Source organism: Emydura macquarii, unplaced genomic scaffold (assembly GCF_026122565.2).
Source record: "Emydura macquarii macquarii isolate MOO-44397 ecotype Brisbane River unplaced genomic scaffold, CSIRO-AGI_Emac_v2 contig_1483, whole genome shotgun sequence".
In the NCBI taxonomy this organism is placed as follows: Eukaryota; Metazoa; Chordata; order Testudines; family Chelidae; genus Emydura; species Emydura macquarii.
Window position 1 is genome coordinate 3,675,649 of NW_027131620.1, and position 13,359 is coordinate 3,689,007.

A 13,359-nucleotide genomic window follows, 5' to 3' on the forward strand; every position below is an offset into this window, starting at 1 on the left:
ATTGACTTCAATGGAACTGGATGGACCCTAATACACCAGATTCAGGAAGGCAGTACATAGGCCAGCGTTGCTGAGCATCCAGTACAGATACAGCAATCCTGGGACCAGCAGATGATCCAGCAGAACCGAGCAGAAAAGCAGTTAAAACCCTGCCAGGTGCCAAGCGATGACACTGTTTCTGTTGATACACCGGCTGGCTGCAAGAGATATATTATGGTCTGGGATCATTGTTAAGCCTGAGCCATTCCATGCACAACCCTCCCATTGAAATCAATGGGGTCTCCCTAGCTGCAGAACAAGCCCCCGTATGTTTCCTTTTTCATGAGAACTGGCTTTTAATGAGTGGAAGCTGGACATGATTTTCCTCATCCCAGGAAAGACAAGGGCAATGCTCCCATCAGTGGCAACAGACACAGGGTGGGATGCAGGTCGAAGGACATGTTTACAGCATGCTCCTCCGTCTACTTTCTGAACTTCTTCCAACAATAAAACACTTCTCGCTGAGAATGAAGCCAAGATGGTGGAGGGACCAATGCAGACTTCAGCCCAGGGGGAAAAAGAACCACAACAATAAACCAACCCTCTTGCAAACAACTTTAAAAACCTTCCAGCTCAATTAAAGGCTCTGAGAGATTTAAATCCAAATGTCTAACCATGGAGTCAAGTATTTATGACAATACTGAGTATAACAAAGGTATAAAATATGGTACCACTAGTCACAACTAGCAACTGGGAACTTCACAGATAGCAAAGACATACACCAGGATGGTAAATATCACCCACCATCTATTGCAGTTTGTGAAGCTCTGAAAAAACAGCAAAGTGATAAAAGCTACAGTGGGAACTCCTGCTATGATCATAACTAGCTTTTCTCATCTGTAGGTCTCAAAGCACTTTACAAAAAGGGGTCAGTACCATCACCCCCTTTTACAGATGGGGAAACTGAGGCACAGAGCAGGGACATGACTGGCCCAAGTGTCACCCAGCAGCAAAGCCAGGACTAGAACTCCAGCGCTCTGAAGTCCCAGTTGGGCGTACTACCAACTTGGCCACACCGACGGTCTGAATGAGAATCCCTGAAGTGCCTTATCCTCCTCTCCTGGCCAAACTTTCTCTCTAGCATCTCCAATGCAGGGGCTGCAATGCAGGGGCTGAAACAACTGCTAGAGATACAGGGCAAGACCCTCAGCCGGGGTATTGGTGCAGCTCCTTTGACGTGAATGGAGGTAGGTTGCTGCACACCAGATGAGGTTCTGGCCCACAATTTTATAACAGAGTTTTCCTGTTTTCTGGCTGCTCCTGGGCCAACTGATCGGTGGCAGCTCATGTGAGTTTATGAGGCCTTCTCCCGCTGGATGTGTGAGACACAAAGGGCGGCAGCGTCTAACTGGGAAAAGGCGCCCCCAGCACAGGTTGCAGGCATCAGCTGAACCCCATTCAAAAGAGAGATGGCAGCTCTTTAATGAAGGCCCCGAGAGGGTGAAGGAGGGCAGAGCTGGAGGTGAAAGGCAGTGTGGTTGCATGCGGGAGAGGTGACCCCCAAAGAACTCCAAGAGAGCTGTGCTCAGATCTTCAGCTGCTGTATCCTCTTGCAGCTGCACTGCGTGCAGTGGAGCTATAGGGATGGGCAGCGGTTCAGGATCTGGGCCTTTCTTTGGGCTCTTTCCAGTTCCTGCTGCTGCCCTTTCTTTCTAGAACTCTTTCCATGAACTAATCGTAGCTACAGAGCGGGTAGAAGCTGTCACTCTCCTTGCTCACGGAGATAAAGGTCACAGTGATACCCTGCTGCCTTGTGTTCTTCATGGAAACTGCACATGAAATAGAGAAATGACTGATACACACAAACCCCTGCCTCCCCCGAGCTCTGTGGTGTTCCAGCCTCTGATTATTACCAAGTAGCAAGGGAAAGGTAATATTCTAAAAATGGCGTTTGCAGCTAACGCTCGGGGTTTTAACAGAAGCAGCAAAGGAGCAAAACCAGCTCGCCTTGCAAATGGCATGTCACAGAGGTGTAGATGGCAAGATTCAATGAGTAGGAGTCGCCTGCACATCTCAGAGGGCAGAATCCGGGCCAAAATGTCGATTTCGAAAAGCTGCCTGGTATTAAATAGATGCACTGCAACGCTCTTGTCTCTGGAGAAAGGGCTAACGCCCTGCGCGCACGGCCACAAACCCGGAGCTAACTGGAGCTGGGGACGGCGCTTTGGATCATAGGGATTTGCTGATCTCACAGGGCCTGTTTTCCTTTGCACTAAAGGCCAGAATTCTGTAAAAGAGCCTTCGAAGTGATGACCACCGGGACTAACATGTTCTACTCCCACAGGGAGACAATGCAGACTTCACAGCGAACTTTTCAACCAAGGTGGCTTAGGTCATGTATGCACTGGTGTGTGCATCCAAAACCTACCGCTGGGAACACACAAGTTCATGCACATGCACAGCAGCAGCTGTTTGTGGACACCGATTAGCTGCTCGATACCTGTATCGACATGCCGAACAACAGAAAAACGCATACAAAACAACCTAAAACGAGAAGCACCCAATCAAATCCATTCCGCACACAGCAGACCCATTACACACCCATTCTCCATAGGCGCAGTAACCATGGTATCTAAGTGCACACAGAATACGTGCCACTGCAATCTTGCTGGCATAGATCAGTGCAACTCCCTTCACGACCGTGGAAGGACACTCATTTCCACCAGCTGACGAGCTCTACCGTTATACTGCAGTGCTATGGAAAATGTCCTTCTTCTCTTTGCTTCTCAACTACCATCCCCACGCTGGCCTGAGCTCCCACTGGAGATCCCATCTTTAGTCAGGAAAGCAGTCGATTGGCATTGTGCCTGTCCGACAGGAACAGATCAGACTTGATGAGATGCAGGCTCCGGTGTGTAATACAAACACCCCCCCACCAGCATGCAGACGGGCCAGATGTTTTCTAACTCTCACTGAAGCGACCCATAGCACATGTAAAGTGGCTTCAGACTATATTTTATGGCTTTTGGCTACCAGCCAGGAGCTAAATATATTTGCAGTGTTTGGGCCCCAATCCTTGGGTCCGGCAAAACTTTGCTCAGCGTAGGAACTGAAGCAAGGGAGCTGCGGGGGAGGCTCTGCTGGATCTCTACCACCCAGAGAATCCCCCACATCAGGGCAGTCTGAAGTTGTCCAGGTAAGGCAGTTTTATGGCCCCTTTACCAGGTCAGAGCAGTGCAAAAGGGCTGTCGCAGGGGCCAGCGTCTAGCCTTCGGTCTCCAACCACCAGTGATGCTGGTACCTGGATATGAAGGCGTTACGGATGTCTACGACGGACAGACCGATGCGTCATTGGTTGGGTAGTAACGAGCACGGTGGCCTGCCACGGGCACCACATTGATATCCCTGAGAACTGATAGTGATCGCCTCAGGTAGGGGCAGACGGGACAAGGAACATCAGCCTCTCCTATACAGAAAGCTCCCGTGGCCTGAATGACGTGGTGGGCTTTGGAGGAAATTCTCTCCAGCCCTCTTTGGCCAGAGCTTGAGAGCTGAAAATTGAGAGAGAGAGTCAGCGATGAACAGAAATGGAAAGTGGAAGAAAGGAATGAACGACCATGAAAAATATGTAACTGATCTTTACAAATATCAGTCGTATCAGAGGCCAAGAGCTCGACTAGCATTATGTCTGGGGAAGGGCAGTCGGGGGAATTCTTGGCCATCGGGCTTCAGTTCGTTACCAAGAATCTAGAAGGTAGGAAACGAGGAGTAAATATGGAAGGCTGGCAGGACTATTGTACACTGGTGTGAGAAACACACAGCGCGAACCATAGGGGACAGCAATGAGACACCAAGCTGTGTGTCTGGAGAAGGAAGGAATGGAAAGGCCATTGGGACCACGGGGCAGTAAGAGAAACGTTAACATGGCTGGCGTGTTGGGCCAGATGGTCTTTTTCTGCACCAGAAATTTCCAAGGTTGTTCTTCTCCCCAGTGGATTGGTGACTCTAGTGGTTACGTGTCCCAGTATTTCCTAAAGAGGACAGTGCGCAAATGAAGGCCTGACTTGCATGCACAATGCTGCTACACGTGCAATCCTGGAAACTGTGTGCAGCAGTGACCAATCCGGTAAATTTGCACATGCAGTTATGCAGGGTGTGCACACACTCGTGGTAACTGTGCATGCAAATTAGACATGGAGTTGCACACACCAAGTAGATTTGAAACTCCGGCATTAACTCTTGAGCTCACATTCATTTGACTGATGTGTATTTTCCTAGGATTTGTCCCAGGCTGTTTCCTTTGCTCTGCAGCTGTTTGTGCTGTGAAAACAGATAGGATGAAGGGCAATGAAAAGCTATTTTTAAGGCAAGTCTCAACACGGCTTGCACTGCTCAGAAGAATAGAGTTGCAGCTGCTTGGGCGTTCTGCAAGTTGGAGTGCTGCCTGAGAAATGATTCCTAAATGACAGCAATTACAGTTGCATTCCTCTTTGGAAGCAGGGAATCAAGTACGTCACCAATCTCTATTTGGGGGGAAGGCTTTACTATATACCTTCCCCCCTGCTGGGCTAAAGACACTCAAACGATTTGTAGCCTTTCCATTCTCTACAGCCGTGGCCTTCCCACACCAAGGACAGGACATATTTGGGACTTTCCTTTCTCACAACTGGTGGCACAATAAAGAGAAGGGCAAATTAAAGGGACCTGTCTTGGGAAGGCAGATTAACAAGACTTTTTTTAAAGGGTGGACAGATGATGCTTCACGTGGTCTGATCAGGCAGCCCGAATGTAACCCATGAGATTTCGGATACCCATGGTGGAAGTCAAAGGCCACCAACTGTAATCTATGCAGCTGTGACAAGGAATGAAATGAACTGGAGGCTGTCTTGCTAATCTTCCATACACAGGGTGACCCTAGAATTCCCCTCTACTTTGTCCTAAAGACGAACTAACACATACACCGGCGTCATCAACATGAGCAGGAAATGTAATATTGCTAAGTGCCCGGAACTGGGTTCATACCATAGGACCCCGAAGCGTTGGGGCACCAAATCCTTCAGGCCCCAATCTTTGCAAAAGCACTTTTGCGCACGCCCCACTTGCATGCGTCTAGCCTGCAAGGTCATGAGGAAAGCACTGCTTCTGCGTGCATCGTGGATTTGGGCTTCGGATGAAGCCTTCTTTGCACAGCTATAATGTAAGCTCTTCGGGGCAGGGGCCTGTGTGTTTTGTACATGACTAGCGCGATGAGGCTCTGATCAGGGCAGCGGCCGTGTCTTCTTATTTTGTATTGTGCGTGGTGGAGTGGTGGGGGCCCTGTTCCTGACTGAGGCATCCGGCTGCTATCGTAAAACAAATCATGTTTAACAGCAGGGTGGCAATCACGTCTGCATGACTCAGTCCCAGCCCCGGCGCCTGGTTACAAACTGACCCATGCACTCCACGGTGCTGCACAGCCAATTGGTTTTCTAGCACTGATCGCCAGGCGGGTTTTCAGAGGTGCTGGGCAGCCGCAGGTCCCACCAGCTTCCATGCGATCAGCACCCCTGAAAAGCAGCTTGCCAGTGGAGCAGACCTGTGGAAAAGGCGAATAGCAAAGACGGCCTCCCAGCAGGGCTCCTGAATGCACTGTCTTCCCTTCCAATGGGCCTGTTATTGCCTGGTCCGTAAGCAGGTGTGCAGTAGGAGGATGGGCTGGGGAGCTTTTCTCACCCTCCGCTGGGTGGTCTGCAGGGCTGCAGACAGAACTGCAGGCCCTGAGCTTTCAAGGACATAAGGACTGTTCTCTCCTTATGCTCCTGAGGGTGCCCCGCTGGGCCAGGCCCAGGACTCCCCCTGAACTGGCCAGCTGCATGGGTTAGAGAGAGTTAAGGGACGTAGTACAGACAAACATCGCCTCCTACAGGCCCGTTCTGCCTCCTGATGTTCCCCCAAGGCAGTCTAGCGCTGCCCCGCCCTGGCCAAGGCACCATCCACTGCTGAATGATTCAAACCACCTCTCTGCGGGTTTGAACTCTCAGATCCTGGCCCTTGTGCTAATCCCCGTGGCAGGCAATCGGTGCCCCCCGGGGAGCTGAACTGGAGAAATACCAATCCCAGGGAAGCAGCATCCTAGGTGGAGGGAGAAGCTCCACGATCCGCACGGAGGCATGTCACAGTTCAAGCTGAGGGCCACAGAGGACAAGACCATCAAATGCCCTTGATTTCGCACACACAGCAGCATGACCCCGGCGCCCTGCTGTTCCAGAAGACACACTGAAATCAGCATCGGACAACATGCCACAAGCAGGGACTGAGCCACAAACTGGCTGCTGCTGAGCGGAATCCATCCCTCTTGGGACTTGAAATGAGCAAGGTGGGATCTGAAAGCAGCAGCAGCAGCAGCAGCTGTTCTACCATTTGAGCTAAAGGAGAACCCCCCGTCAGCTGGCACCAAGAACAGTGCTGATCTATGCTTTCAGGCCTTCGCTGGGGACCGCTGACACAGCTGGAGTGTAGGTATGTCAGCATATGTGGTGCCATCAGAAATGGGCCAGAAGCCAGCGCTTGGATCCACACATCCCCCAAACTTTGGGAAAGTTTAGAATTGGAACCCCGGCTCTAAATTTCCAGTCTTTCTCTCCAGACCAAATGGAAACCCCAGATCCAAGATAAAGAAGTCTTGGAGACCTGGCTTTTGTGGCTCAGGCCCATTTCACACACGCCCAGATAACAGATATAAAGAACAACTGCAATGCCTGCGGTCCCATCACAAGCCATTCCACACTCAAAAAGAGCCTCCAGAGAGAACGTCCTGGAACATGTGAGAGGAGCTCCAGAGTAAATGGCTGTTGCAAAGCTGACAGAAAATCCCACTTTTAATTGCAGAGAGCTGGGCGAGATTCCCGAAGTGGCGCTGGCATCTCCCCTCGTGTTGAGAGCATCTGACAAAGCCACTTGAGTTTGCAAATCTGGAAAGTTCCAAAACCGGAGTCTCCTGCTGCCAGTCCATTGATGAAAAGTGTGCAACTGTCCTTGCACATTGAGATCAAGGCATTTCCAGTATTAAGTAGCCCATCCCGCCTCCTCTTCTGTGGGTGCAAGAATCCCATGGATCTGTGAGGTCTCTTTGGAGAGCAGTACACAGTGCATTTTGGAGCCAGGAGTCACTAGCCTGGAGTAGCTGCTCTGGTGCTATGAGAAGGGGACTCCTCCTTGCAAAGTCCCCGGTGCCTGGCCTGTTTAGTTGGGGTGAGGGGAAGATTTTGGGCCGCGGGGCTCGTTTCTTTAAAGGAGGTAGGCATGGGTGCCCTTGCACAAGTGTGTGCGCAGAAGTGCGCCCAAGACACGCCATCGTGCTGTGTGGCAGCCCATGTGCACAATCAGACCTGCGGAGTGTGAGGGTGCAGCAGGCGTGTGGGTGGCTTCGGGACCCACGTTTTCCCAGGCCTGGCGTTAAATGTTAAGTGCAGCCTTGCTACTGGTACTGAACATGCCACGATGCGGGAGGTGTTTTCCTCACCCCTTTGCCACAGCCTTTCCTCTGTTCCTTTCAGCCCTGCTTTCTGCTGTGTCGGGATCCTTCGCCGAGCCCCTAACCATCTCCCAGCTGGTGTTTACTTTGCAACTATTCTAACGGTTCTCACCAGGATTTTGAAAAGCAGGCGCCTGAAATCAAGCTCCTCAAGTCCATATTTAGGCTCCTGACCGAAAGTGACCCGATTTCCCAAAGGCGCTGAGCTCCCTTGGACGTCAGTGGACGCAGCTGGGTGCTCGGCGCTTTTGAGGAATCAGCTCACTCATTTGGGAGCCTAGGTGCAGATTTAGGAGCACAGCCTGGGGTGCTCTTTTTGAAAACCTGAAGCCCTGTTACTTCTCCCAGCCCTTCTCCTGATGCATTCCATTCCCGCGCAGTCTCAGCTGACCGCTACTGCTGCTTCCAGGTCTTTCAGCAAGCGGCACTAAGAACCTGGAGCAACGGCAGGACAGCACTCTGCCCCTGCCTGGAGCATCAGCATTTCCCCACCCTGAGTTTCTCAAGAAGCTGGGGGAATAACAACCCTCAATGCAAATGGCTTTCTGGTAATTATTGCTTCGATGACTGCATGAGTGCAGCTGTCATGGGAAACAGGTAGCCCGACCGTGGAGCTCTGACTGGCTAGAATATCACCAGAACTACTGCAAAATTTGAACGGGTCGTCTTTTTCCTACTTAATGCACCAAGAAGTTGTGAGAAAAGTAGCTCCAGTTTACCCCGTAGCAAAGGTTAGGAAGTCACAGGCCTTATGGCTACTAAGAAGCATTGTCTTCCCGCGGGGGATAAGGTTTGTACTTTGGGCTCCAGACAACAAGATAAACAACAGAACGGATGAAACCCAAAAGGCAAACAGGACCAGATGTACCGGCTAATTACGTTCGTTTACTAATTGCTTTAAAACACGGCCTGGCGAATAGTCTTCTGTAAACAATGGTCAAATGCAAGGGAGGGATTTTATCCCCAGCAAACTTTAGGTGACAGTTTTCAGGGGCAAGTAGCTACGGCTTTAGCCACACTTCCTCAGTAGATTCCCTAGAGGAGTTGACTTGACATCAGGAGTAGACGGCTCTATCTCTGAGGCAGTAATAATGTGTCACTGGAGAGGGACGTTAATTATTACTGAACGGCTCCTCAGAGCAGGAAAAAAATACTAAGAATCGACAGGATAGAGGCCAGGTTGTGAAATGCAGCGAAGCAAAGTGAAGGTCAAGGTTTTAACTGACTAAATAAGCAGAATTTCTTCCCCCCTGAACATAACCTTCTCAAATCCCTAATTGGGAATGAATGAGGGAAAAGCCCCTTGGGTTTTGTTCCACTGGCAAGTGGAAAACGTGTTACAAAAATGCTCCGGGAAACCTCCTTGTGACTGAACTGCAGCAAGCCCCGTGTATTTACCAAGGATCGAGGTAGCCTGGTTTTTGTCTAGAAGCAGATGGACTTTGGTCTGGGGGAAGTTTCTCCTCCAGCCCAGAACGAGGTGTTCTGAGAATTTCAGCTCAGGGAAACATGAACACAAAACAAGTGCATTTGTTTAAAAGAAAACTGTCACTTTAAGAGACTCCCCCCTGCTCAGTGAATGAGAAATTGCGAAGGTGAACTGAGGTCAGTACATGAGTACGGCATGTTCCACCCAAAGGGAAGGAGCTGAGAACAAGCCAAGAGATGAGTGCATCCATCAAGCCACGGGGGTGTGACCGTTCAGCGTGACCTGTGATTGTCACTTGGTGCCACTCCAGTGCACCAAATTCAGCTGGAGAGATCTCATTGGCCTAGCGAACAGAACTGGGTGACTAAATCATAGAGCACTTGGCTGAATTTTGCCTGTCTCTGTCCATGAACACCTCGCAATGTTCTCCAATGGGTTCAGTATCGGAAATTCTTGGGTCTGTAGCAGCTCTTCGTGAGTCTTCAATAGTCAAAAGTGGAGCTGATTCGATTGGACACGTTAGGTCACAGGGTTTGTTTCTGTCCCCTGATTGCATAAGCCTCACTCTTAGAATCAGCTGTCAGGTGTGAAGTCTCATGATCACGAATCTGAAAGTCTCTTTCCGCCAGTACTCCGCGGCATTTGCTCTTACACTGAAAACTCCCGCCAGCAAATTTGCTTAGAGGCAGAAAGCGAGCACAGAAAGGAGGAATTCAAAGAAATGTCCATGCATAATTTTCTACAGCCGTCACCCAGATCTATTGCTAATGGGTTATTTGTACCAATAGCTCAGTATCAATTTGATACAGTATTTTGTGTTGACGTATGTATTTTTAAAAAGCCTGGAAAAGATCTCTCAAAATTCAGAGGGATTTTCGCCCCTTCAATCTGACAATGGAGCTCCAAGGAGCGAAGACAATTTTGCAACTGCCTGGCCTTCAGTTAAAAAAATAAAACAAATACCCCCCTCTCTTCCCGCCCCAATAAAAAACCCTGCCCCAGGACTGGTTTCATGGACCCTGATTTTCAGAGGGGCTGAGCACCTGCAGTTCCAGTGGACTGTCGCTGGAGTCACGAGCGCTCAGCGCCGCTGCGGTCTTTTTCTCACGCCCCACACAACGAAGGCATGCTTCCTGCGTTGCTGAGCATTCGGTGCCGCTTGTGCATGACAACGGCCGAAACAGACAGAAGATGCTCTTCTAACTCCTTGTGCAAATGCACTGCTGAGTATGCTCACCGCACCTTCCTACCCTGACGGTGGAGAAGAAACCACGCCCAGTACAACGGCCGGGCCATGAAACCAACGGAACATGGGTTGTACGCCTGGACCCACCACATCTTTTGAAATCGACAGGTGGGCTTCCAAGCTCCGGCACTCCCTTTGGGAATCCAGCACTAGTCTCATTCATAGAAACACAGGGGACCCAACCGTGGCTCTTCCAACGCGGGTGCCATATGGCACCAGATAGCCTTACTAACCCGAAATCTTTCCTAAGAGCTATGCTTGGGATCCTGGCTATGAACACGTTCTGCATCTGGCTGAGGGACTGGCATTTTCTAAGCCTCACCAGCCACTGCAACAGGAAACGTCTCCTCAACTCCACCCCAAGCAACTAGTTCATCACAGCTAACAAGCCACAGGCTGTAGCATGGTCCAGACGGTGTCTAAAAGATCATTTTCTGCCTTCCCCCGCCCCACCTAAAAAGAAACCAATCAGGTTCCTGTGCCAGCCCTGCAATCTGAAAAGCAATCCCAAGTAGAGGGTCTTTACCCCCGGTCTCTATTGCACTTTCCTTTTGTTCAAGCATCAGCAGTTCAGCGCACAGCATTCGAAAGAAACGGTCAATGGCGGGTGGGAGGGTGGGCATTCCCGCTGTGCAGGGATGTCCTGCGTTATGTGACACATCAGCGGAAGAGTTGTGCAGCCCAGGTGCGTGCAGGGCATGTGCACGGGGGGTGATGGATGGGGAAATCGCTCCAATTTTTTTTCCAGTGTGAAACAAGGTCCATGATTTCATTTAAAGTGGTTTTTTGCTAAAAACAAAACAAAACGGATGAGCAGAGGACGGGGGAGAGAAAACTGAGGAGGAGGGGCCCCACCCGGTTACCCTGGGCTGTAAACTAATCCTCAGAGACAGTCTCTGAACCTCTTATTTCTCAGGCATCTTACTGGCTCCTCCTTTCCTGCTGGTGGGCAGCTTGGTGCTTCTCTCTCTCCCTTCGGGGCTGCAGTTGGGTCCCTCCCAATGCTCTGTGGCTTTCTTATGATTAGTCTTTGCTGCCGTGCTCTCTTTGCCTTTCAGAGAGGTTTCCGGCGGCCTTTCCTTGGGTTTCCTCCCCCTTTTCTTCCCGCTTGTGCTTTTCTTTTTCTCGTCATTGCTGGAGGAAATCTGTTCCCTGGGTTTTTTTTTCCGGGCAGCCTCTGCGGAGGTTCGGAACCAGTTCTGTGTCCAAAGGGGAAAAAAAGTGGGACTAGTGGTTAGTGATCCTCCGAGGCTGGCGAGAATTGCCCCAGCCACGGCATTTACACCCGCCCCCTACTTAGTAGAGAAAACCTGATTTTCACTGGGGAAAACTGCTGTATTCCCCATACACCCAGGAACCCCTCTAGATTTCCCTCCTCCACCTTTCACTGGGAAATCCCCTTTATTTCACCCTCATGCCCCTGGTTCCCCCCGTTTTAACTTGCCAGTGGGGTGCTATGCAATGATTAAGTACAGCTCCTGCCGCAGCCTGAATGCTTCACTTAGTGTCCATTCTCGGCGGCACGGACCTGTAATGCTGGGGGAGCGGGGAAATGGGGATTAATGGAAGAGGGGAATCTTCGTGGAAGCTTAAAATTTGCAAATCTCACAAACTAGTGTTGGGTTCTCCTGACTGAAATACGGCTTAGTCAGTCAGGTGGGACAAGGAGGGAGGGCCAGAAAAGCCAAGAGGCGTAAGCTCACGCCCACCTCTGCCTGAATGGAAAGAAACTCTTCTAGCTCCCCCGGGAGCATCTAGCGGACACAGATGAACCTTAGCAGGAAACGGTCTGACCCGTCCCATTGCACCCGCCCTCTTCCTTACCTCGGCGTGAGTCTTGATAATATGGTACTTGACTCCACTTTCCGAGCTAAACTCCTTCTGGCAGAGAAGGCACCGGTACTTCCCCACGGAGTGGTCTCCCTGTAAGGCAGAGAGCAGCCTCCTGTTTTCTAAAGCAGGGTCCAGCGTGCGCCGCAGGAGAGATTCCAGCCTCCCTCCCTCCTCACAAACCAGAAGTCCCTTGGAAATCTCTAGGCGTCATCGGCAGAAAATGGCTTGTTGCTCCATGATGATGGGACCAGGGCCACTCAGACCACAGATACCCCCTCAGCATCAAGAGCTCACAGATTCTGACTTCAAGGTAAAGGAGTATACATATTCCTACAGTACTGCATCCATGGGGATAGGGTCACACCAGTGCCCCTGAAGCCATGGGCCAGCAACTCACCATATAATCCAGCCCCTTATCTGTTACAATGAGGAGGCTTCCTTCTCCTCTGAAGAATCCAACAGGAAGAGAAGCTTCCCTTGACACCAATGGAGGACTAATTTTGGGCATGTGTGCAAATGCATGCCCCTTCGCCTACCTGACTTGTGCAAGCAGTTACTGCAAGAGTGCATGCAACCATGGTAAAGCTGCAAACATCGTGCTCAGATAGACACTCGTGCATGAAATTACCCACACAACATGTGTAAATCAGGTGCACAAGTGCACACATGTATCCGAAACCTGGGCTTTGTTCCTTAGAGCACCCAGGGAAAAACATCAGGGAACGTCATGCATGAGATTTAATCCCTGGGGATGCAAAGGAGAGAGCAGCTTGAACACAGAAACAGAGAGCCACATTTTCCTCCACGACGGTGTGGATTTTAATTGCCTGGAAGCCAGGAAATTCAAAGCTACGGTTCCCACGGCAACTGTAATTGTACCTGTGATATCAAGCCATAAAAGTAACTCCCTATACAATAATACAAAAATACCACGTATGCACTCCCAAGGGAATGAGTGATGGTTTCTGTAGAAGTGTAAATGTGAATTTCCTGGTGTTCATGCATTTAAAATCTCGACTGTAATATTACAGTAGCAGACTTTTTTCCCCCATTTAATATGGCTAGATACACAATTTCTTTACTGTCAGCAAATGCAGGGATCGTTAAGAACACCTACTCGGAGTGAAGTTTCTCCTAATTTATGATCAATGTGTCTTTCCTAATTTTGCCTTTATACTCTTGAACAGGCCATTAAATTGCTGGATTTTCATTATTAGAGTCCTCGTGAAAATGAATGATTTTTCTACTCGGCCTTGGTCCACCGGTGCAAAGGAGATAATGCGTTCTCTATTGAGCAGGGGATTATATATGAGGGCCGCAGGCAATGTATGGGCTCTGTGGGAATTTCTTCATAATTGG

The 13,359-nt window shown here is 50.2% G+C and overlaps 1 protein-coding gene across 4 annotated transcripts in view; it reads right to left on the reverse strand.

Moving 5' to 3' along the window:
* Positions 1-10,802: 10,802 nt before the first annotated feature.
* ZNF512B (zinc finger protein 512B) overlaps positions 10,803-13,359 on the reverse strand; it is a 51,868-nt gene continuing 49,311 nt past the window's right edge. For all 4 annotated transcript variants that reach the window (XM_067554072.1, XM_067554071.1, XM_067554074.1 and 1 more), the window contains 2 exons: positions 11,992-12,090; positions 10,803-11,366 (listed from right to left, as the gene is read on the reverse strand). In XM_067554072.1, the coding sequence (XP_067410173.1) occupies positions 11,073-11,366; positions 11,992-12,090 (393 nt within the window). In that variant the 3' untranslated portion in view covers positions 10,803-11,072. The remainder of the gene's footprint in view (positions 11,367-11,991; positions 12,091-13,359) is intronic.